General features: G+C 37.7%; 1 protein-coding gene across 8 annotated transcripts in view; it reads right to left on the reverse strand.

Annotated features, from left to right (window-relative positions):
- The window catches only part of MAP2K5 (mitogen-activated protein kinase kinase 5), a 191,762-nt gene that overhangs the window by 157,756 nt on the left and 6,931 nt on the right, over positions 1-27,075 (reverse strand). For 5 of the 8 annotated variants that reach the window (XM_039491615.1, XM_039491614.1, XM_039491613.1 and 2 more), the window contains exons 2-6: positions 24,546-24,594; positions 18,332-18,399; positions 8,014-8,083; positions 3,893-3,933; positions 3,052-3,119 (exon numbers count right to left, since the gene is read on the reverse strand). In XM_039491615.1, coding sequence (XP_039347549.1) covers positions 3,052-3,119; positions 3,893-3,933; positions 8,014-8,083; positions 18,332-18,399; positions 24,546-24,594 — 296 coding nt within the window. Of the gene's footprint in view, positions 1-3,051; positions 3,120-3,892; positions 3,934-8,013; positions 8,084-18,331; positions 18,400-19,008; positions 19,106-24,545; positions 24,595-26,019; positions 26,089-27,075 lie in introns of those variants that run through there. The other 3 variants (XM_039491618.1, XM_039491617.1, XM_039491616.1) reach the window with 3 other exon arrangements.

Consider the following 27,075-nt stretch of genomic DNA (forward strand, 5'->3'; position numbering starts at 1 on the left):
CTCATCCACAAAATCGGGAACACATCCTTCCGGTGTCTGTTTTATTTACTGAGACTGTAAGCTCTTCAGAACAGGGACTGTCCTGCTATGTGTATGTACAATGGGGCCCCAACATTGGTTGGAGTCTCTTGGCACCACTGTAAGATAAATAAAGTACTACCAAAACTCCAGAAAGCCAGAGGAAGTCACAATTCATTTTTATCCTTCCTCTTGATTTCATTACCAAGCTAGCAAGGGAAGTGCCCTGAAAGCTGTTATCATAAATTCGTTTGGAGCAATCTTTGTTGTATTTCACCATAAAATACAAGTCAAAATATTTAAAAACATTGGGGGTGATATAGTGGAACCTGCATCTGAAGCTTCTAAAATATATATTTGGTGCAGTCACAGAAACTTGGAGATGTCAGGGCAAGTTTAAGAAAATACAAATAATAAAAAAAATTAAGAACAATATTGGTACCATTTCACGCTGAGCCATAAACAAATTCTTAATTGAAGCTCTTCGCTTTTGGAAACTTGACTACATTAAATAAATGAAATAACAATGAACTAGCATGATGCACAGCTTGAACACTGATGCCTTTCTAGAGAGTGCGCCCATTTTCTTAGAATATATAAGAAGTTCAGATTATATATATATATATATATATATATATGTAAGGATTGGTCTGTCAAGAACGAAGTAAAATATGGACTACCATGGAGAGCTAAAGAGATAAAACTTCTGACTGGATTACAATTTTTTTTTTAAATACTTGAAAATAAGGATAAAAGTGGTGCTTTGTCTGTGGTAAAAATTAAACCCATATTTAGCACCTAAACAAAACTAAATAGATTTTCTGAGAACCTCCAACACCCACTGATTTTATGAGAACAGCAGGTGGTCAGCACCCAATTTAATATAGGTGTCTTAGACACCCTAATTGGAAAGTGTTTGCCAGAATCTAATTAATTAACCCACCCTCTACATGCATAGGTACTGGAACTAGGTGTGTTGGGGGTGCTACCACACACGCCGGCTTGAAGTGGTTTCATGATATACACACTTTACAGTTTGGTTAAATGGCTCTCAGCACCACCACTATAACAATTGTTCCAGCACTCTGGTCTGTGTGTGTAGAAGGAAGAAATTTTATTTCCACCTCAATTTGTTTTTGCAACCTCTCCCTTTTTCAGCACAATTGTCTCATGTACCAGATATACTCACTGACATTACACTTCTATTGGGATATTCACAACTAACTGCTGCAGTTGTGTTTGTGTTTTTGGTAACTAAAGACTATCTTGCAAAAGTGAAATATGCATTGCTATCATTGATTCCAAGGTAATTTCCTTTCCCAAAATATCAAGGCCTCCCCGTTTTCCAGACAACCTGATCTCCTCATCCTCCCACAGAACATGCTGCCTAGACAACAGTACCACTAGAAAAATCCTCTCGGGCAGAGTAGTGAATTTAAAAAACAACAACAACCAAACACAATAATATAGTCTTGATAGGTGCATGTGTCTTGATCATAGATCACTACTAACAGGAACAGTGAAAATAGGGACTTCATATTTGGTGGCTTTGTTCTTCAATAGGCCTTTTGTTCCCAGACTACTTTAAAGAAAGATTAAGTTTTCCAAGGAAACACAAGTTGATCTTGTCATCTCTCAGGACTAACAATTTGTGAACATAAAACAAAGAGAGACTTTCAATTACTTCAAAAACACAACTCCTAGTGCAAAAGGTTTTGGAAAAGGAATGGCAATTAATCAAGACATAAGATGATGCAATCTTCTAGAAGACTCATTTTCAGTGCACTTTGAGAACCCTCTCAAAGTACATGGCGTACTGAAAACTACTGAATGCTAAGGAGAGGAAGAGTATTTACTTAGCTTAGTGTACAACGTAGCCTAGTGAAAACAGTAAATATTTTCTTCCAAAGAACGTGGATAGCATCTTCACAATTGTAATACTCAGCATACCTCACTGAGTTACTGGAGCCAAGATTTCTCCAACGCAGACTTGCCTAAAGTGCTTGATTTCTCTTTTGTCAAGGTCTCTAGCGGTGCTCACTGACTGGGGCACCTTAAGTGGTTTAGGTGCTTGCAGAGTCTGTGTCATGATCTCTGCATTGCCTCCAATGTTGTAATGCACTTCTGCTCTCCCCAGTGGATAACTAGGTGGCACCACAAATATCAAGCAAATGGGACTGCAACGTTAGCAGGTACCAATAGAAAACTGCTTCCACTCAAGTGTGAACACATCGTATTTTAACATGCTTGTAATACTCTTTGTCAACTTGTTTAAAAGAGGGTTTTTAAAAAGAGAAGGGGACACATTTGGTGCAGGGCTATGTAGAAAGGGCACTCATAAAATGTATAAATTCCAATTAAAATACTGAGCCTTTGAATTACAAGGCTCTACTGTGGTGCACTAGAAGCTACCTTTCCAATATTAAATAGTTCTCTTATATTCACAGGCAATAAGAAGTAATATTAAATCCATAGCTAGAATTTTGAAAGAAATCTAAGGGAGTTAGGCAGCCAAATCACAATGAATTTTGGTGGTATCTGGGAGTTTAATACCCTTAGACGTATCCCAGCCCATGCTAGCAAAACTATTAAATTGAGCATCAAACTTAACAGGACCCAATTTTTCAGCAAAATCACTTTGCATTAGATATCCAATGAATGACTAAACCTGCTAAATAACTAAAAACCCTGTGATGGACAATGATTATTAGATCAATTAAAATAAATGAACTTCTGGCTCAACTATATACCGTATGTCAAAGTCATACAAAGGATGAAGCCATGTGAAATATCCCATAAAGGCAGAGTTCTATCGGCAGAAAATAGGTTTACTGAACACCTGTAATAGGAGTGTAACAAGTTCTACAGGGCAGGTTAGATTGTTTTTTCTTTCCCATTGTACTCCTTCACTCCCAATAGCCATACTGATAAAGTTATCTGACATTTCAAGTTTGATACCATTAATTACTAGACACCAATCACTTCTCATGTTCCATTTTGTTTTAATAAAAAACATCCACTATTGACTCTTACCTATTGCTTGGAAGGGAATCCGAGACTGCTGAGCTGCTATTATTAGCAGACCCTGCTCGTGTATTTACCTGCAGGCAGAGAAAGAATCTCTATCAGTCGTTTGTGTTCAGAGGACACCGTTCTAATTAACCTGTAATTTGCCATGAATTTCTCATTTCACTATGAAGGTTAATTAGCTTGTTGCTAGGCATACCCATCATTGAGGTCTTGTCTGTATGTAGGTTAGGATACTAGATAACTGATGAGTTTCAGTATACTATTTCCTTACATTTTAAATCCTTAATTAAATAATATAGAAAAACAGAAATACACAGTAAGACTGCTATTTTATTCCCCTTTAAGACATGCATTGAGAGATAAACAATCATTTTATACAAATTATCCTATAGGTTCCTGCAATTCAGAATGGAGAACATATGTACGATTACAGTAGAAAGTTAATAAGTATATATGAATAAACTGAATAAATGTCCTGAAAGGATTTCATTGCAACTTGGTTGTGTGCTTAACGGGTTATATAAATTAATTAAATCAAATAATATGGTGTTTCTCCCTTCAAAAGACCTCTTTGCAAATTGATACTAATAGCAGAGTTAATATTTAAGAAGCTTATTAACAAAAGGAAGAAACAAAATGCATTTCAGTTTTTAATACAACTGTCTACAACACTCAGATATTGCAGCCAATACCAAGCAGATGAATCTTTGTCCCACACTCATAAAAAAAAAAAAATCTGCTTGTCAGAACTCAAAGAAGTGCAGTTTTATTTGACATTTCAATAAGTGGAACACAGCATTACAAATCCATCTAACTTTACTGAAACAATTATTGAAATTCGTACCTTCAGGCCATGTATGTTGCGTTTCCCAGGAGGCTTGCAGGCTGAAACAGTAATTGACTAAATTGTAGAACACATCAGGGCCATTTACAAATTTGCTCAAAATGAATCTTTTAAAAAGAAATGAGGGTGACACCAAAATTAGCAGCGAGAAATGATTGAAAAGTGCCGCCTAAGACCCAGAGTGGGAATTGTGAGCCAGGATTTTTAACTTGCAGGGACTGAGCATTTATAAATGCTAAGAGCTTTTTGACATTGTCTAATATAAATTATAAATTCTGCTTAAAATACAGCAAAATCAAGATAACTAGGCTAAAATGATTAGATTCATTTCTTAATTCAAATGCCTTCACTATCTTCTTTTGTTTACCTACATGATGTACTGCAGTTAACTAAATTCTTTTAGAGAGACTTTTTTTAAAGTCATGTTGACAAACAGGCCACTGTGTGTTTTAATGTGGGGAAAACCTGGTTGTGGAACAAAGTTCAAAGACCAAGGAAGCAGAAGATTGAATGCATTAAATATAGAATAAAAGATGATGCATTATTTGTTTACATGAAAATCCTGACATCTTTTTATGATGTCTAGCTTTAAAGATGAAGTACTACTTGAGAAAAGGTATTTTCGTAAAGCCTCTTAAACAATATATTACCACGTTTTTTCCATTCAGCGGATGTGCCTTTGTCAAATGTTAAAACCACACAGGCTTCTAGCTATATGTTACAGACAATTCCCATTTTAAAACTACAGTGCCCTACAAATTGTACGTTAAAGGGCCTGTCAATTTTGATTGATTGTCTGGGAAGGGATGAATTTGATTTTTCTCTCTCTCAGATGCACATGTATTTCACTCCATTTTTTGACAGCAGGAAACAGAGCTATTTATTAGTCAAAAGGACACAGATGATAGTTATTAAACACATCAGTTAGGCCAGGCTGTGTGCATTAAAAATTACTATGATATTCTTAAAGAAGCTAAATATTATTTCACCCAGGATTGGGGAGGAGGGAAATGGATAATTTTTAGTGTAATTTTAAAGTTTACCAACCATTTTAGTTTACATTTCTTCAGAAATGGAAATATGGAAATTAACATTTTGAACAAACAATAAAAGACATGTCAAATGTCATTTGCCCTGATGCCTGTAACAAAATGCTTTGGTAACAAAATTCATTGTGTTTGAATAAGAAGCGCACCGTCCATAAACACTGTAATAAATTATTTGTTTACCATGAATTAAAGAATGGATAGTATTTATTTAAAATATTTTTCTCCTGGGCTACCACTGTAAGCAGAATTAAGACAACTATTATGAAAGGCTGAAGCATTCTTCAAAGAAACCCTTTATCTAGGTTTTTGCTGAAGAAGTGATCGGACCTTAAAACACAAACATATATAATCAGTGGGGATTATGGAAAATGTAAGCTTTCAGAGCTGTTAAAAAAAAGACAAAAAGAGAGTCGCTCAGTGGCCAAAAATATATATATATATATATATTTGATGGGTTTGAAAAAAAATCAGGCAATTATTATTTATATATAATATAAAATATACTAAATACAAATTTGTTACCCCCAAGAGCTTATAATATGAAACAGGTACAGCACAGTTAAGGCAACAATGCATGGCACATGGACATCAGTGCTGGCCGGTTTCATGGAACAGGTTGGTTTTCAGAAACTATTTGATTACAGAGCAGGTAGCACTGGAGAGCCTTCCTCAAAAAGATGAAAATGGTGTCAGGAAAAGATATGAAGGGCTTGTATGTATAGAATCTAGTGCAGGCAGTAAGGTAGGGAGGAGTGGAACTGTGAAGAATTTTGAAAGAAAGAGAGAAGCTCAAATCACATGCAGAAAAGGTAGATGACACTAAGAGGATTCAAAAACCAGTGGGAAGGGAGACATGGCCAAAAGGATGAGAAAGGAAAGCGTTTTTGCTAGAACAGTTTTGGATAGATGGAAGAGAAGAGCCTGGGCTAGAGCCCTGGTTGGAAAAAAAAAAAAAGAGAGGAAAGGGCACTTGTTCAGATACTGTAGAGGAAGAAGCAGCAGGACTTAGTGGGAGCTTGGATGTGAGAGAAGCAGAAAAATTAGTCAGAGATGATGGCAAGGTTACAAGCATAGCAACAAGGAGAACAGAGGGGTTAACAGAGAAAGTTTGGAGGAAGGAGAAGAAACTCAGCTTTGGACTGGTTCAGCCTGAGGTGGTGGCAAGCCATCTAAGAGGAGATGGCATGACTGGACAAGGGTGAAAGATCACAGGTGGCAATAGAGATTGGCAAGTCATCAGCACAGAGGTGATAACTGAATCCATACGATCAAAGAAGATCACCCAAGGAGGGCATACATGGAAGAGAGAAGGGGCACTCCCACGGAGAGGGAGAGCAGGAACCACAAGGCAGGTACTGAAGGAATGGTCCAAAAGGCAAACTTACAGAACGTAGAGTCTGATTTTGAACCTCCGTGTGTCCCTCTGGGGACTCAGCCGTGAAAGGTACTGAACAACTTCCAAGCAACAACCACTGATTTCGGAAGTGAAATGACAATGCTGAGCCCTTTTGAGCTGTTCAGCCCCTTGAAGGCTCAGCTGCCAAAGCAGCATATACTCTGGCCACATGAAATTTCAATATTTTCTCTTTTGCAATTGGATATCACAAAATATGCAATAAGGGGCTCTTGAACCTTCTTTACACAACTCCAGACAAGGGGGTTTGTCACGGGTGCTCTAATCTCCCAAGATATTATGTAGGCCTGTGGTTTTGTACAGGGAACGTGTGAGTGCACGGGTATATGTACACACTAGATACTATACTACCCTGATACCTCATTATTACAATGAGTTTGAATGCAAACACAGCTATAAAGAGGCAAGAGTGAATGTGTGTGTTTGTGTATTACACACACATTCTCACACACACATTTCCTTCTTTATAAGTGCACTCGGAAAACCCACTGTAACAGCGAGGAATTAATCTAGTGATGCATGAGCTTTTTCCATGGCTAGAATCTACAAGAATCCCTCTGCTATTTCAGCCCCTGCTCGGCTGAGATGCAAAAGTCTCAATATTTCTCCTTTAAGCTTCTTCCCATAGCAGCTCACTAACCTACCACCAGAGACAGCCTCCTTTTGAGACCTTAATAGCATGTGTTAGAAAGGCCTATTGGTTAGCTGCCCAATTAAAACTTCAGAGTTATAAGTAATGAAAGTCTAGAATATTTAATTGGGAAACTCATAGTATGATTATTTGTCTAGTATCAGTTAACAGAGAAGATTTTAATTCTTAATTATTTCAATTAATTTATTGCTGGAAGATTTACTTGGAGAATTTAAACCTTATCCATTTCACCAATTAAGAACCACAGATACAGAGACTGGATACTGAGAACATTTGAATTAGAAGGGTTATGTAATATGCTATTCTTTTTAATCATTACCTGAGTTCTCAGAGAAAAGTATGTATCCAAAATCCAAGTAGTTGCCTATGATTTTGTTTAGGAGATAGTAAATTCTATTTTAATAGCAACCCAGCACAAAAACATGTGATTAAGTCTTCTGAATTCAGGAGAGCATTTGAGCACATACTAAGTGCTGTCCTGAACAGAGATACTTTCTACAATCAGTGCCTACATAACTGGGTATTATCTGTGCATAAGACGCCATTATTTTGATTCTGTTACAAATTGCCAACAGCTCAAATAAAATTCCTCTCTATGCTGGACATATCTCCAGTTTCAACACAGATTGACAGATCATATCCCCTGAACATATTGTGTTGATTAAAAACTTTAGAGGAGCAAGGGTCGTAAGAAGCATCCAGAACCTGAGTTATTCAACTGCTTTGGCTTTGAATACACACAAACTACACCACCACCAATGAGTTTTTTTAAATGCAGGTAAATATGTACCATGCAAACTAAATCTGGTTAGTTTAATTTACTCCAGTAAACAAGCTATTTTATGTGCAATAACTGTAGTTTCACTACAATCCTGACAATATTGAATTTTATCTAAATTAAGAAGTAAACATCATGTTATCTGTATTTAAACCTTCTGAAAACATAACTGTTAATGAAACATCTTACTGATATAATCATTGCTAATAAATATTTGCTAAGCATTACCTCTTGGATATATCTGCAAAGGTTCTATTAACTGTCCATTTACTTGCTGTTCCATTACAATGGTATAATACTGCAAAGAAATTAGAGGAGATTATTCAATAACATATGAATAGTAGTTATAGTGTTATAGATTGTTGAAATCAAGATATTTTTTAGGGTTGAAAAAATTGCTGTTACATGTATCAGCCTCCAAAATACATTCCTACTGTTTGTACTGTCCACACAACAAAACAACTATGAAGGAACATTAAACAAAGGGTAATGATAATCAGTAATATATTGACTTCAGGGGAGTGGTCTACTATTGTACCGTGACCATCATAGGCTCAGGCTTATCCGACATCTACATTATTATCCAATAAAGAGAACATTAATAAAATTTGCAGCAGTAAGTAAGAGCCAGAAATAATACAAAGAAACCAAGGTCGATTAGAAACAAAATACAATGAAATTCAACCTGGAAAGATACCAACTACTACATTTGTGGAAAAATAATTCAAGACAGAAAGAGTCAATGGGGAAGAGAAACCTGGAAAGCAGTCATTCTGAATGAGACCAGTGGATGAAAATAGATAGACAACTGAAAGTTAGCCATGAACTGCCAATATGATATGGTAGAAACAGTGAATGTGGCTTTGGGCTGCATATCCAAAGGTATCACTCCACACAAATCAGAGAGGTAATATGGTCCCAGTGCAATGGCATCTACAACATAACATCCACAGCTCTTGGCATTTCATTACCAGAAAGACACTGTCACATTATGGGGACCTCAGACCACAGCCCCTGACATTTTAGTGGCTGGTGGGAGTAGCTGATGAAAAAAAATCCAAGACAGCTACCATGGATACATAAATACAAGTTTGGCGAAGAGATGACAAAAGGCTACATAACAGTCTGTAAATATTTGAAGGGCGTGAATACCAAGGATGGAAAGAAAATAGCATGGTAGGGAGAAGAGTTACTGAGTAATGGGTGAAAAATAAGGAAAGGGAACATTTAGGCTGGAGATCTGGGAATATCTATTTGCCTTTAGAAAAAATTTCCCCTGGGAAACATTGGAAACTGCATTACATGGGACACTGAACACAAGACAAAACACCGGAACATGTACTTTAAGAAACAATCCTGCTATGGTGAGGAGATGGACCTCATTGGTTTGCCAATGCATCTCTCTGACTATGGGAAGTGTTGAGAATTCAAAAGCACAGTACAAAGAATGTTCCAACTGCACCTTACCTAGCTTAAGAACAAAAACGTTGATTGCGAGTCAGATCTTCAGCCAGTGAAAGTCAGCACAGCTCCATTGACTTTGATGCTCATTTTCACCACCTGAGGATCTGGCCTGAAGATTTTAGATATACCGTGTTCTCAGATAAATATTTTATGATGCTGTTACCTATGCTGACATTACTTAACCTAAACAGTGAATACTGCATATCTGTATGGTGTCAAGTACGAGTGTTCTGATCATACCAATGTCTTACCATAAAACAAACTTTTTGACATCTACATAATGCAAATCAACATAAGGATTGGTTTATTAATTTGTTATGTAAATAGTTTTCTTTCATCTTGTTATGGAATGACATCAAATTAAGTATACAAAGGGAGCAACTACACAAATATAGTGAGCACAGGCTGTAGGACAGGTCACTAAGATTGCTTTAGTGTACAATACATGCTTTCATTGCGTAAAATCATACATGCATTCACAAAACTGAATTCTGGAAGCTTCAAGTCTTCTAGCTTCACCTTGAGGCACAGATTTCTTCTCAACTGATTACAAACGTGGTCCTGTTCTCAATGTGGCTCTGTGTGAACACAAAAGTCTGCATGTGCAGATCCACTTGAAGGACTGGGGCCCTATTTCAATGTTCCTTTACAGTTCTAAGATTCTAACCAGCTAAGAAAGAGAAGGCATTTGATATCGCCACATTTTTCATATATGAGAATGGATAGGAAGAATGGATAGTCCTCCTGTAAAGTGTTAGTAGGGGAGAAAACTATTGGGGGTGTTGGGTTCTTGTTAGCCCCCATACATACATGATATAAAAGCATGTTTGAAGGGCTATCTGGGTCATGATTACTGTACACTTCTCTTAAATAATCCCGCTACACATGCTCCCACTGTGCTTATACAGAGTAAAGTTATTCATCACAAAAATATACTATTTTAAAATGATCAAGAGATGTTTGCAGGAAGAAAGGGAGCTATCCCTGTAGACTTATTTTATATCATGGGGTAATGAATAACAAGCTAAGATCTTTGCCCCCCACCACAAAAAAAGGCAGCTAGCATTTAATAGCTATGGGGCTATAAAAGAATGCACTGCTTTCTAGCAGACCAAAGCTGTAAAGAAAATGTGTTTCTTTATTTTTAGTAATATGCCCAGACCCCAAGACATATACATATAGTATAAATACATACTACACACTCTCTGGAATAATAAACTAAAGCAAATGTTCAAGAGACAACGTTTCTTTAGAAAAAAATAGTAATGTGGCCTTCTCCATTACTCAGTGATGACAAGTAAATGAAATATCAATCATGTCAGCTGTCAACCTTTTGGGACAGCAATAACTGTTAACAAGTAGTCTGGAAAAATTCTCCGAAAATGATTTGTCCTCCACATACAAGTATTTCAGTTTCCATGGAAAATTAAGATGCCAGTGGCTATTTGGAACATTGTTCAGGTACTTTTAAATGGAAAATTTGCCAGTTATTGATCCAGAGCATGTACCCCTTGCTTCCAGAAGGCTGCAAGCAACTTTCCAATCAGTGGCTGTCAAAAAAATTACTGCCTTTTTATACTGATACAAGACAACAGTGGTAGTGTAGCTCCACTGCTACTTAATATCTTTCTTTAATTAACTGCTATGTATAATAAGAAAATAATTTCAATTACCATCTTACAATATTTCCATAAATATAATGGAAAATCTCTTTGTGTATTACAACGCAAATTAATTACAGAGCTGACTGAAAACTGTGCTGATGGCCAAGTTCACAAACAAATAACCTCAACGATATAAGGGTTATAACACATACAAAGCATCTTTTCCTACCACAAAACCTTGCATGCATGGAAGGGACCTGTATTCTCATTTCATTATTTAATTTTAATTATAAAAAATTCACTCACTTTCCTTTTTCAAAACCTTCAGCGTGTTCATGGCAAAATGCACCATGTCAGCATTCTTGGAAAGACGTTAGCATCTTCCCAACCCTACAAACATTTGCTACCAGGCCCAGCCACTACCATGAGTGACTTAGAATGTATGCTATAACAGAACTATTCTCTGCAGTCCATTCTGCCAGCATGCAACTTATAAGACCTCTCACAATTTCAGTATTTTAGGGCAGCTAAATCTTACATACATCAGTTGGTAATCAGCCCCAGTGATGATGATGACCAGCAGCCCCTCTAACCATCAGGGTTTTGGGTTTTTTTGTTTTTTGTTTTGTTTTTGAGGGATTTTTTGCTTTGGTTGTTTGTTTTTGTTTTATTGTATTATTTTTTGAGAAAAAGGTAGAAAGCCCTGCAAAAAGATTATCCCCAACTCTGCCGGGAAGGCAGATGGATGTCGACAGAGTTATAACAACCTCACTTCGAGGAACAAGAACAAGTAATTTTATTGTCTTAACTATTTTCTTCAAGATTATGGCAGATTCATTCCCACATTTGGAGACTAAAAAGCTCCAGGATGTTTCTATAAGCCACCAAACGACAGACAGACTGCTAGAACATGAAACCATCATGTGCATCATTGAAACAGCCAACTGGTGTAAAACATCTGAGACAAAACAGGTAGAAACAAAATGGCTCAGATTGGAACAAGATTATTTATAGGCATCCCGTAAATCTTAAGGCATTTGGGAGGACAAAACAATTGGGCACTTACAATTGCTCACATGCTGAAATTTCAAAAATAGGCCTGGATTCATGCCAGAATGATGACTCTGCAAAGTAGTGATTTGTAAAACTGTGCTGGAAAAAAATGCAAGTATCCTTATCGTATCATGTCTTGAGGATTATCAATGAATAGATTGGTTATAGACTGATCCCATGGGAAAGTATCATTATTGAGCCAGTAGAATAATAAAGAAAAAGCTGTACAGAGTCTAAAAATGTTACCCCACTGCAGATAAAATTCTTTTAATATCAGACTTGCACTAAGATGGTCTGGTCTCTTCAGAATGGAAAGGCAAGTGAGGGAAAGTTGGGTGGGGAAAAGGTTTAATTCATCATCTCCGTAAAAGATCTGAACCTTACAAATAGGTGAATCAGCATCTGGAACCTGAAGGTATTTTTTTACTCTCATGGCTTAAGTCACTGACATTAAGAATAACATCTCACAGTGAAACTGGAGCACATGGTATTTAGTAGTACAAGGAATGCTTAACAAGGAACACTGTGTAGAAGTTCCAAGGCAGTAATCTCCTCCGATATCAAAAGATCATGGCCTAGAAAAGAAAGCCTTCTGCATGTTACTAAAATGAACAGGGCAATGGATGCTTATGTCTGAAGTCTGTAACACGCACAGAGACATGCACAGGAACATGATTTATGCTGACAAGTCTTCCATCATATGTTCTCACAGTCTAATTCCTGGCAATTGTAATTAGAAATGACTGAAGAAGTGATTTTCAAAAACTGTTATGATCTGATGATTTTAAGGCATTGTGATCTTGAGCAAGACTCCGAGGGAACACAGTGCAGAAGACTGGGTAAACCACTTTTGTAGTGCTGAAACCACACTGGCTTGCTAATTCCCTGTGGCATTGGGAACTACATCCAGCGATCTTCAATCTGATAATACTTGGAAACTCCAGTGTCATCACACATTGAGGATCAAAGCTACAATGCAAGTGCAACAACATTACCCATTTAACAAGTTTCTTACTTCTACTGTATTCAAATATCTCTAGATAAATTAGGATGAACAATGTCTATGCTATCCATTCATCACTCTGCATGCAACTCCTAATGCTGTGCTATATTCTCATTGGCTTGCATTCAGCAAGAAACACAGATAAAAAAAAAATCAGTGTTTTGATCAGTGTTGAAAAACTAAGACAGGGAGAGAGACATTCTTTCTTCAAGCTTCTTGGAGAATATTACAGATCAATAGAGGAAAAGGCCGTTTTAAATCACAAAGGCTATATCAAAAAAATGCTTGACATTATCCTTCATTTAATTAGCAACGATCAGAATATGTAGGTTTGCAATATTTTAATCAGGCAGTCATATCAGAGAAAAAGCCTTAGTTCCATTGGTGTCCTAAAAGTATCTTGAAAGAAAACAGGTTGTTGATTGACACTCGTTCATAAAACAGCTGTCACAGCAGCATTTTCAACATGAGTTGGCTGCAGAATTCCTTCAGTACAAGTCTCTGTGGCAACAAAATGACTACATTGTTTTACAGGACAATTTATTACAATTTTGGTTTTCTTCTCACTATCCCTTAAAAATACACAAAGTGAACAAAAAGCTCAAAAACACAGAATGGTCCCATTGTAGCTTAGTATGTTGCACACTTATCTACATAACTTCGGTGACAAAATTCTTATGCACTAGATATCCTTCATGTCACATGCAGCACATAAATGTGCACCATTAACAGCCCAGGGTTGCTCAGCAATTTAAATAATTGATAAGATTTCAGTTATAAAAAGGAAACATTTTCAGTTCTAATACAAAATTTGTTTATATTCCTGATAAAAATGCATGATGATTTTGAAATGTTGCCAGAAAACATTGAGATGTCAACAAATACTAGGATATTTCCACTTTAATTTAAGCCTAAGGAGCGGGCATTCTCAACTTTTGTTATACATGTTTGGGCTAGGAAAAAAATAAACATGACCTTCTCCACCATTAAACCCAAGTGTAAAAATGTCTGCTGTATTCCAGTCCTCCATTTATTTCTGTCTAAATATATAAAAGCCATGTTTCTCTGTCTGCCCTCCCCCAAACCACTTCACTAAGCTGACAACACACACACCTCAATGGTGAGCTATGCCATTCAAAAGACAGCAAGAGAGAGAAAAGAGGGGAAGGAAATAAGAGATGGAGAAGAGGGACTCTGTGTCATTTTACCCATGAGCACAACAATACTGAGAAGTTTTGTGAAAGATAAAAAGTGAAATCATTCTAGTTTTCACTCTATTTATGAAACAGAAGGCATCTCTTTTCCACAAAAGGAGAATGTTACCATCTGCTAACGGCAAGAGAGAAGGCAGATGATATAATTTCTCATACTTGAATGTGGTCACAGAAGGAGCAGGGAAGCAAGCAGGGCTGCAAGATGACCACTTTGGGGTTCACAGTGAAAAAGCAATAAACTCTAATTAAGAGATCCCTACTTTAGGTATTAATTTGGATGGAACATATGGGCCAAAGGTGTTAATACAACCTAGTCACTGTCCAACATTAAACCGCGTTAAACAAGGTTCAGGGTGTGGTATACAGAGACCTGAGTCTGCTTAGTACCATGGCGAATGCATCATTAAACATCTTTTTAAGCTTTTATTAATGATAAAGTAAAAAAGGAAAAATAGTTAAAATGTTTGAAATGTAAAGTATTAAGTAGAGGTTTTATTCATTTTAATAATATCCCTTGTTCCCTCTCCTTTTAGCTGGAGAGAGTTTTCAGAAGGAAAACGTCTTTGTTTGACAGTCTCTCAGATAGTATCGAAGTCGGTAATAATTGTCCTTTTGGGGAAAAGAGAAGAGGTTAGTTGAGATGAGCATTATTGTAGGTTATGACCTTTTACGTACTTTTTACAACTGAGTTTACAATTAGTGTACATTTGTCAGCCCCATTACACACTGAAGTAGCCACAAATGTTGTCACATTATACTAAAAGAATAATCCCCAAACCTCTTGCAGTAGTACTAACAATGAAACAATGTGTTGTTATGGGAGCACACATGATCATTCCTTTCACTTTATCAAAGAGACACACTGGAAGTTTCAAATAATCAGGTCATTTGATTAGCTGAACATTTCTAGATGTGCTTATTTAGTCCTACATTAAACTGTAAGATGTGTGACTAGAGATCAGAGACTAAACATGCAGTTTTTCAACTCAGCAGCATGTGTATCTGGTAACTGTACTTTTAAAAGCACTAAGTACTTACCTGCATCAAATCTTTGCATTAGATTTTTGTATCAAATCACTAACATGTCCTAGCCTCTGTAATTATATCAGGCATACATACTTCGAACTCTCATCAGCCAATCAGATTCCACCTACAGAGCAAATCATGCAGTCTTTGCAGTCCACAGACGTTCTGGATAGTGAGGGTCTACAGGATCAGGTCTTTAAAAATGTTTTCCTTTTTCAATTTTTGCTACTATATGTTCAAAAACAAGTAAAAACATCCAAACATTCTGCCTATCACCTGCTGGAAATGATGGATCAGGCCTTTAGCCATTTTATTGCTACACATGAGTCCGCATCTATACACACACACACATACACACACTTATATGAAAAGATGTGAATTCATGCACACACATGCACACAAACACACAATGCTTTACAAAACAGCCAGTCACAAAACCCAGTCTGTGGATATATATAGGTACCTTATAATGTCTTTCATTCAAATTCATACTAAATGTTTGTTTATTTTAAAGCCTTCAGCAAAGATAATATACTTAGCTACTAACAATTTTACAGTAACAAAATAAAAGACATCTCCTAATTGGAGTTGCAGCTAGCAAGGGATGTGAAGGGTAACAAGAAGCGTTTCTACAGGTATGTTAGCAGCAAGAAGGTGGTCAGGGAAAGTGTGGGCCCCTTACTGAATGGGGGAGGGAACCTAGTGACAGAGGATGTGGAAAAAGCTAATGTACTCAATGCTTTTTTTGGTCTCTGTCTTCACGAACAAGGTCAGCTCTCAGACTGCTGCACTGGGCAGCACAGCAGGGGGAGGAGGTAACCAGCCCTCTGTGGAGAAAGAAGTGGTTCAGGACTATTTAGAAAAGCTGGACGAGCACAAGTCCATGGGGCCGGATGCACTGCATCCAAGGGTGCTAAAGGAGTTGGTGAATGTGACTGCAGAGCCATTGGCCATTATCTTTGAAAACTTGTGGCGATTAGGGTAGGTCCTGGATGATTGGAAAAAGACAAATATAGTGCACATCTTTAAAAAAGGGAAGAAGGAGAATCTGGGGAACTACAGACCGGTCAGCCTCACCTCAGTCCCTGGAAAAATCATGGAGCAGGTCCTCAAGGAATCCATTTTGAAGCATTTGAAGGAAAGGAAGGTGATTAGGAATGGTCAACATGGATTCACCAAGGGCAAGTCATGCCTGACCAACCTGATTGCCTTCTACGATGAGATAACTGACTCTGTGGATATGGGGAAAGAGGTCGACCTGATATACCTTGACTTTAGCAAAGCTTTTGCTATTCACAGTATTCTTGCCAGCAAGTTAAAGAAGTATGGATTGGATGAATGGACTGTAAGGTGGATAGAAAGCTGGCTAGATCGTCGGGCTCAATGGGTAGTGGTCAATGGCTCAATGTCTAGTTGGCAGCCGGTATCATGCGGAGTGCCATAGGGGTCGGTTTTGTTCAACATCTTCATTAACGATCTGGATGATGGGATGGATTTCACCCTCAGCAAGTTCGCAGATGACACTAAGCTGGGGGTAGAGGTAGATACACTGGAGGGTAGGGATAGGATCCAGAGTGACCTAGACAAATTGGAGGATTGGGCCAAAAGAAATCTGATGAGGTTCAACAAGGACAAGTGCAGAGTGCTGCACTTACCACGGAAGAATCCAATGCATTGCTACAGGCTGGGAACCGACTGGCTAAGCGGCAGTTCTGAAGAAAAGTACCTGAGGATTACAGTGAATGAGAAGCTGGATATGAGTCAACAGTGTGCCCTTGTTGTCAAGAAGGCTAACAGCATATTGGGCTGTATTAGTAGGAGCATTGCCAGCAGATTGAGGGAAGTGATTATTCCCCTCCATTCGGCACAGGTGAATCCTCATCTGTAGTATTGCGTCCAGTTTTGGGCCCCCCCACTAAGGAAAGGATGTGGAAAAATTTGAGAGAGTCCAGCAAAGGGCAATGAAAATGATTAGGGGGCTGGAGCACATGACTTATGAGGAAAGGCTGAGGGAACGGATCTTATTTAGTCTGCAGAAGAGTGAGGGGGAATTTGGTAGCAGCCTTCAACTACCTGAAGGGGGGTTCCAAAGAGGATGGAGCTGGGCTGTTCTCAGTGGCAGCAGTTTTTAAGGACCAGCTTGACAAAGCCCTGGCTGGGATGATTTAGTTGGGGTTAGTCCTGCTTTGAGCAGGGAGTTGGACTAGATACCTCCTGAGGTCTCTTCCAACCCTAATCTTCTATGATTTTATGCTTTGGGGAAAATAGTTGCCACCTAAAATAAGCCTTGATAACAAAAGAGCACCCTGTATATTTTTTATGACAAATTCTAAACTAAGCTAAAGCATTATATCCCACACAAAAGGCCTCCATAGTCAGATGACTGATACTTCAATGGCTGTACAGTAGTTAATTTTGCAACATTCAAAGTTAAGAAATAAAAAGAAAACAAAAAAAAACTTTTTTGGCAAAAAAGTGGATTTTAGCACTTAATATCCATCTTAAAAGAAGAGAATAGAAAACTATTGGTTATTTTCCTGTTCATCTGTTTCATTTGAAAGCAACCGTTAAATGGAAATTTTCACTTAAATTTACAATAGGAAAGATAAATATAGCTAATAATGAGTTAAAATAACTGTGATTCAATAAGTTACTGGTTTTGCTTTTTTTTTTTTGTACATATTAAAAAAAAAACAGAAATACATCTTTAAATCTTCTGTGCATATTGAGCCTGAAGCTACAATGTAACTCTTCTGTTAGGAGGGGTGAAATAGTCTCCAGATGAAAGTAGATTCTGAAAATTTTTTAGAGCCCAGGGGTTCATTTTTAATGAGCCGTTACTTTAAGTACTGCATAAAAAATACAAGAAATTGATAGTCCATTTAGCCTGCACTATACCTAATGCAAAAGTCATTAAGATGCATTATTCTTAATGTTCATCATATGATCAGTAAGTGTACAACTCTTTTTAAAAATGTCAAGCATGCCCACAACTCCATGTGATTTTCAAAAAAAACTCTAAAAAAAACAAAAAAAAACCCCACAACCTCCACATAATACAGGAATATATTATGATCATTGTAGTTTATTTTTAACACTTCAATACGAGCAGAATAATGGACAAAATTACAGGAAAATTGAAAACTATGAAAAACATTCCCCATTTGTTACAATATACCTACATAGGATAGCATGGCTTTCATTTCTTCATCACTTCTAACAGTAATCCGATCACCGTCCTCATCTTCATCTGATAAAAAAGTATTACATTCATTAAGTGAAATGGCATTTACAGTTTGTAATAAATCAATTATGCCTGTTTACTCTACCTGAACAACAGAACTTCTACAAACAAATGAAAATAAACTGAACGAGCAAGCCAATTATACAAAAAACCCAGAACCTTGAAATGACTGTTGACATCATCGTCGTCTGGGGCCTAGACACGTGATGTGGAAGAAACAAGTGAGGAAAACAAGACCAAGCAGCTGAAGGACTTGAGACGCAAGAGCACAAAAGGAGGACAGCAGATCATTCTCTAACCGCATATACCAAAGTAATCCCAAATGCACATAAACAGAGGCTATAATTACATTTTAAGAGCGGGGACAAGAACAAAGCACTTGAAACTTTGCTCTCTCAATTTACAATGCTAGCAGAACCTCCCTGTGGAATTCCAGTCTATGCACAGTATATTACTCCTTATGCAAATCCATTAAGTCATTCTGGTGACACTGTAAACTCAGAGTAAAGATTGAGTGGTTTCTTAATGGGTCTAGGTCTCCCAAGATGGAATTAAGTTTATTCAGTTTTGTTGAAAGAAAGAACATAATATCAAAAACCTGATGTGTTTTCTTACCGCTACATCCTCCTTAGTCTAAAATCTTCTGTCTTTACATGAATTCTTTCCTGTCTCATGCTCATCTGCCCCCTGTCATGCTTCTTCCTCCTGATACCTGTCAGGAAGCACAGGTTTCTACCACACCTAATAACAACAGTAGCTTTACCTTTAAACAAAATTAAACCAGCACATGATCATTCATTTGTATGTCCATATATACACACATCAATTTAGACTAGTGCCAAACTTCGTGTGCATGCACGTTTGTCTGGGAGGATTTGTGCACTGTACAACTGTGGGAGAAGAGAGTGAGTGGTTCGCGAATAGTGCAATGTAATCACACCTTTGTAATAAGAGCTAAGGTACAGACATGCATACACACAGCACTGCATACCTTGTGACATAAGGAAAGATGCTGATGTAGATTTGGAGGCAGACAAAAGAACAAGAAGATTCAGAAAGGCTTATGTAAAGCGAGGGATTTTAAAATATATCTATTTTAAATTAGGCTCTAACATTGGAATAAGTTTTCCAAAGGCATAAGGCAGGATTTGATCTCCATTAACAATTGTGAGGTACTCAGACACTCTTGTGATGCGAGACGCACAAGTAATCAGATAAATTGATCAGAACCCCACTCTCAATCTGTAGCAAAATATAATTTTTTACTGATTTACCTTTTTATTGATTTGTTTCCCATCTTTGCCCGCCATGATCTAACATTCCTCTTTCTTTCTGAAGTTTGTACAATTAGGATACAATATTCCTTTAACATTTATATTTCCCCAGATTTGGAAATTGGATTTTCCTTTTACTACATCTACAGTATGACTCAGGGGTATGATTCCCCTGCTCACATTTATTTAAGGCAGTACAAGCATAAATAGCAGTATATATAGTATAGCTGCAGTATTATGGGTGGTGGCAGCAGAGGCATGGCTGAGCTCTGCTGAGTACATACAAACCCACCTGAAACCAGTGGGTTTGTATCATGCGGATGCTGCTATTTATACCTCATGCTAGCTCAGTGAGCGCTAGCAAACATATGCGGACACGAGCAAGGGAATCATACACCTAGCTCATAGCACAGATAGCGTCTCAGACACAGTGATCTTTCTAAACTGCTTTCCATAAGACATTTAAATTTTAAGCTAAAAAATGAGGCAGTGTTAAAGGCATGTATATTTGTAGGAGGGGGGTGGGGGGGATCAACCACACATGTGGTTTTGGGCTGGGATTTTAAAAGAGACCTAGGCACCCAATTCTCATTGGAAGCTGATGGGAGATGGGTGTCTGACTTGCTTAAGTCCCTTTAAAAAAAAAAAAAAAATCACAGCCTTGGCACAGAACATCACACAAAATGTGTGATTACTACCCTGGATGAAAATTAACCTCTACTCATAATTACACACATTAGTTCAGCAACAGATCTAAATTAGCTGGGCAAAGGAATGTGTTCATTCTTTTTTGAAAATCTAGCAGAAAACTCCAAAGCAATAATGAAAAGAGCAAAAAGAGCTCAGAGGGGGAAGAAATAACGGCTCTCTGAGCTAAGAGGTGAAAACATTATCTAAAAGTCGTAACTGAAAATACTTAGAGAACTAGAGTTTATAAATCTACCAGAGCAGACTCACAAGACACTGGAAAGATGGCTTTGAACGGAGACGTGGCTGGCACGTAACAGTCTTGAGGATGCATGGAGATTTAACTGGCAAGTTGCCAGGCTGCTAACAATGCGCTCTGGAGTGACCAACCTGTACCAACCTGTTTCATCAATAACGATGAAAAGATTTGGAAGAATTAGTGAGTTGAAACTGAATGTTTCCTTGCCTGAAAGCATATAAGAGACAGAAAAGGGAGGAGAGGTTTGTAAAACTACAACTTGGCTGAAAACAAAGTTGTTCTAGCATGAGAATCAGAAACACTGAAGAAAGCTGCCAGAGTAATGACCGCAATGAAAGCGCTGTAAGCAGAGAGGGGATCAGAAGTAAAAGTAGATGAGCAAAAAATATATTTAAAAAGACAGAGAAAGACCAGAGTTGTTAAACAAGTCAGGCTTAAGAGGAAAAAAAACCCAAAAAACTGATGCTAGAAACATCCAAGGGTGTGTAGCTGACGAACTCACACAGCCCACTGGAAAAACATCCTCGGATCTCCAAGGTCATTCAGGATTAGATTCAAATGACATGAAAATAGCTCCAGAGTATCAGAACTGTGAAAACTCCTTACAGTTGCATGAAGAATACAGGAAAGATACAAACATACTGATGAAAGACAGAAGATATTAAAAGAAAGCAAGTCTAAAACAATCCGGGCAATTTTTTCTTAATCTGAGAATATATTTCTCATGTTAAATAAGGAGATTCTTTTGCCATCCTACCAAAAAATATAACTGGGAATAGCCCCCAAACTGGCTATAGATGATGCACTGATTCAGAGAGAAGAATTCCAAGCTTGTCTACTTGCCTAGAGCACAACAATATGATTTTCCAGCACATTAGGGAAGCAAAAGTAGAACCAAAAAGCCTATGTACTGGCTGGATTTTGCTAATGTCACTTAAAATGGAGGAAAAAATCCTAGCAAGATACCAAATAGAGTGCAGCAGATGGTAAACAAATATTATGAAGCAATCTTCGCAAAATCTGCAGTGTGTCACAAATACACAAAATGGCAGAGTTTGGATAAAAGGATCATAACAGGCCATATGTTAGTCATTTTATTTGTAGCAACGTGTAATACAATGATGAAATCCACGTAAAGGTCCAATGGTAGAAGCAGAACAGCCCCAGGTAGAGGCTGCAATGGATGACACACTGTAGATAACAATAACTAAACAAACAGTAGAGGAGACTATACTAGCTGGCAATTATCCGTGTCTGGAAAGTAATCAAGCAGGTGAGAACGACATTTATGCCAGTAAAATCTAGGCATTTGATATGGCTAGAGTAACCAGGAAATCAAGCATCAACATACATAACATATTTTAGATGCCAGTTAAATGGCAGGGGAAATAGTTTTGTGCAGATGTAAATGACAGACTAGAGACATGAACTGAAAGCACAGCAGCAGATGTGTATTTCCAGGAAAGTTCTACACATGGTACCATTAATATGGGCTACTGCTCTGATTGCTGGGACTCTTACTGGTGCATGAAGTTCAAACAAAGCTAATGTGTGATATGGGAAATAGGTAACAAAAATCAAAAAATTATAAAAGAAATGGTACGGTCTGGAGCCTGGTTTTGCTCAGGTCCCTATAGCAAGTCCTAGGTTTTACAATGGGGAAGGGCACATGTCCCAGGCTCGGGGGAAATGGACGTTTACAAACACAGTTCTTATCCACAGGATATGTTTTTAGTCGAAAACAAACATGCGGACGTAAAAGCAACAAAAGCACTCGAAGACTCACAAAACAATTATTTCCTTTAATTTTCTATGCCCATGATTATCGATCAAGCACAACACAACCAAGTACTCTGCGCCTTACCTTCTATCATATATACTCTCTCACTTCCAGCATTAATATACAGCATGCAGATTCACAAACCAGATGCAACATCCCATGGCTCTTTTTGTAGACCCACCTCTACCAGGGCAAACCTTTTGCAGAAAATTGGTGGAACCTTTCCTCTAGCACAGACTTGTGGCACCCATAATAATTAAAATATTAGAAAGGAGCAGTAGAAAGCCTATCCACCCTTAAATAGACTACTGATCTTATTGCCTGAGGCAGAGAAGTTTGACTGCCCTTCACAAATTCTTCTTGAAAACAATGCCATAGGAGCCAAAAAAAGATAAAAAGAGTGCAAAGAGTTACAAAAAGAAAGAAAGAAACTAAGCAAGTCGGTATCGGTCCCAAATCTGCATCAATGGAGTAAATGAGCACTTTGTTACAGACTTCAATTACAGTAGGATCTTAGCCTATTTATAGAACCCTGTGAACTTTTTATTTTTTTGCAATTTTTCATTTTTTGGGGGGGGGTCTTATTACGTTTTATCCATTAAAAATATTTTTACTTATTACATTTACATTAATAAAATACCTCAAATGATCCCATATAAAAAACCCACGTCTAAACCATGTAAAAAAAACCCAATTTATTTAGACTACACCATTTTATTAAGCATTATTGCATGGTATTAAAAGGTTTTAGGAATTAAAAGCAAGCATAGATCAGTACTCCTTAAATATTCCCTATGCCCTCTTCAGCCCCCATGTCTCAGCCTCCCCATTAGTTCAAAGGACCCCTCCCCTAGCCTCCTTTACATATTCCCCAACCCTACTGAAATCAAGGCCCTTGGGGAGGGTGGCAGGCCCTGTCCCCAGGGGGTGGGAGTCCCTAGGGGGGATATTGCAGAGCAAGCTTGCCCTGCACGCACCCTGCAGTGGCAGCACCTGTCCTGTGGGGCTGAGCCCAGCTCCCCGCTCCAGGTGTTGTGACCTGGAGCACGGGATCATAGTACTGCTCAGGTTTGGCCCAGCCATCATCATAACAAAGAAAAGAAAAAGGAAGAATGTAGACAAGTTGGCCAACATCTTTAACTTGTAGAGGAAGGAAGGAAAATAAAATACTTGGCATCTCATGAGCATTCTTCTAATGGAAGAAATTGCTACCTCCTCCCACAGAGCATTCTTTGTTCTTTAGGGCAGGGAAAACGCAGACTCCAGCCCTCCCATCATTACAGAAACCTATTTAAAACAAAACCAAATCTTTCCCTGTTACTGGGGAGGCGTGTGGCCCTCAACACCTGTGGTACAACTGTCAAATCCAGCCTTATGAACATGGGATATCATCTTCCTAGATCCAAAGAAACAACTGATCTCAAGGACAGGTAATAGAGGCAGTCACCCCACCACAATACATGCACTGTACCTGACTGTCATGTTATGACACTTATCTTCACATGTCAGAAAAAGAGATCATCTCCTCATACAAGAGCATAAGTAGGATAAGATCTCAGCAATCATTATTCTTCTCCAGCCTCACCAACCTACAGCGGCTATAGTATGCAGAAAACTCCTTTTCCAGTGGAAACCAAGGGTTCATCCTCCATAATATGGTCAGTCTCCACTGAATTAAAAAGGAAAGGTCCCAAATCTAGTTGAGCCAGGGTTTCAATGCAGCAATTGCTATGCTCCCATGCCTGGTATTATTCTACACTTTGTAGCATATTTCTTTTAAAAGCTGCACTTTGTAGCTCTTTTGTTTTTTAAAGTGAGAATTAAATTTTCAAATTACAATCATAGATCTACAGGTACTTTATACTTTTCATTTAATTCAAGCCATATAATTGCAGTGAGGAGTCAGAGCATGATAAGGTCACGTTGGTAATTAAAGCTATATTGTAGAGATATGCTCACTCAAGATGTAATTAAATAATAAAATATTACTTAGCTCAGTATCATCATTAAACTTGCATTAATGTATAAATATTTAACTGTAACATATAATGAACATAAACATTATTTATTTAAAAAATGACAACTGCATAATGTGAGCAGAGGAGCCCATACCAGACATACTGCAAACAGAAGTTAAATAAGCTGTACTTACATTCAAATGCTGTTGTCGTTGCATCAGGCAAAACCTGTCCAATGACATCCTAAACAACGACATAGGACAGAATAAGCCATATTTCTAACTAGAAGTGCTCAAGACATTTCAGAGTACATTAAACTTAACTGTTCCTCTATTACAGAGAAAAGATACTTTAAACCCCTCTCCCCCAAACTTTTAGCGTAGGATTCAAAGCAGTTTCAATCAGTCTCTCACTTCCTCTTCCCTATGCCCCCTACAGGGAAGAATAGTATTCCATTTTGCTTTTTCTTGCAATGTAAAGAGTTTATTTTGTCCTTAGGGCATGAAAAATGCATGTGGAACTCTTCAAGGCAAGTCGTATAAACGGAGGTTTATAAATCATTTCTGTACTTGAGAAGGCACGCGCTCTCTGTCTTTCTACCCTAAACCATCCCGACTGTTGGGGAGAGAGTGGTCCATTATTTTATAACTTGCTCAGCTTCTGTTTTCTGGCCCTTCTCCCCCACCATAAGTAGCTTTTGTGCCTACCTCTGCAACCCACATGGATCTGAACAGCGGTGCTGGAATAACTTTTATAATGGGGGGGCTGAGAGCCATTGAACAAAACTGTACACTCTGTATATGATGGAAACCACTTGAAGCCAGGGGGATGCAAGAGCACCCCCAGCACCAGCATCTATGGATCTGAACAGCAGGAGGGACAATGACTAAAATCTTGTTGATTTCACTCTGCTACTGCACAGGAAAGCTTTGAAGGATAGAGATGCACTAGAGATGCCTGCTGCAGGCTCACCAGAAAGCTCTGGTTTACATTTGGAAGATTCTCTCTGCAACCATATGAGCTATAAAGTTTTTAGTATTATTATTTTATTTTAATTGAGGTTTAAATCCTGCATAAATACATGAGTGGATTCATAGTTGGTCTGAAATAAGAAAAACACCCTGATTGTCCAGTAAGAAATGAGGCCAAAGTATCAAAGAAGTGTAAATATTTCTCATCTACACACTGGGCAGCATGTTTTATTTTAAGAAGTTTTTTTGCCCTTGCCTGAACTACTTCCACAACAATGATCTTCTAAGGACCGGATCAAACTGTATATACCAGAAGGCCCAGAAATGTAGAATTTCTGTGTATGTTACATATTTCTGTCCCAAATGGTGCATTTTTATGTCTAATATTTTAAACACATTTTCTATGCTATCACTTTTTTTTTAAATCAAAAACTGCAAGAATGTTTTTACTCTGGGTATACCAAAGTTACTCAAAATTCAGTGGAAGATCAATTCATGCAGACCTTCTAGTCTACATTGTGTCATCAGCCAACAGTGAGTTTGCATTACGTCATGTGGGGTATGGCATAAATGCATAGCATGGTCTTTCTTTCCTGCTGTCTCATTTCTCATGTCATGCAAGCTTTTCACTGACAATGTCACAAACTGGTCAGGAAATAATAAATAAAGCTATTTATTGCAAATAAATTTTATGCACCTTGGAGTGCTCAGCATGTCACATTATTGGACCCTCAGTGATCACTGTCACATTATTTTTCTTTTTTCCCTCTGAATAAAACTAAGAAATGAAATACGAGATGCAATATTAAAATAGGATAATTAATATAATGAAAAAGCAGCAAATATAACAGTAAAAGAGTTAACTGGACCAAATTATAGATATAGAATTATTTCTTGCTCTTTTTATCTGAGATGCGTTAAAATAAATTACCTTTATATACTACAGTTTAAATAACAGAGGATGTGCAACACAGATGACAATGATTCTGTGGAAACTTTGCACAGTCAAAAAAGAAATCACAAAAATGTAGGCAACACAAAGCTCAGTATAGTGTTAAGAGAATTATTTGTGTTGTTATTATTTCTAGAGACTGGTAGATGTTCTATAGAACACTTGAGAAGATATAATCCCTGTCTGCAAGAGGTTACAGTCTAACTGCACAAATTCAGTACAAAGAACTAAGGTCTTGTGTACACACAAAACTTACACTGGTTTAACTAAAATTGGTTTTTAAAAAGAGATACTTAAACCCTGCAAATCCCTGCACAGGCACATTTCAATTGAGCCAATATAAAAATGTATTTTAGTTAAGCCATCACAAGCTTTGGGAGTCAACCAGCAGCGTATATGTGAGGAGAGAATGTGTGGGCTATGAGTAAGGACCATGTTTGAGGCTCAGAGAACTCCAACTCAGGCTCTAAACTCCCAAAATTATGATTTACCATCACTCTCAGGTTATTAGCCTGCTTTATATTTTCACCTTAAAGTTCACATTTTACATTATGATTTGGGGGGGAAAAAAACCAAAAAACCTAAAAAATCTAAATCCATTAATTTAAGATCTGTAAAAGTGGAGCAGAGCACAAAACTGTCTCATAGTGAATGACTGGTAAGGTACCTTTACTCTGCTCAGTGTTCCACCTTGCTATTAAGTCAATGCACCAGGTGAAACACCGAACTTTAATTTTATGAATTCATGTTTTAATCTAGGGTTAAGAACATAAACTTTTCACCCGATGTATAGGAACCCTT

The sequence above is a fragment of the Mauremys reevesii genome, linkage group 10 (assembly GCF_016161935.1).
Source record: "Mauremys reevesii isolate NIE-2019 linkage group 10, ASM1616193v1, whole genome shotgun sequence".
NCBI lineage: Eukaryota > Metazoa > Chordata > Testudines > Geoemydidae > Mauremys > Mauremys reevesii.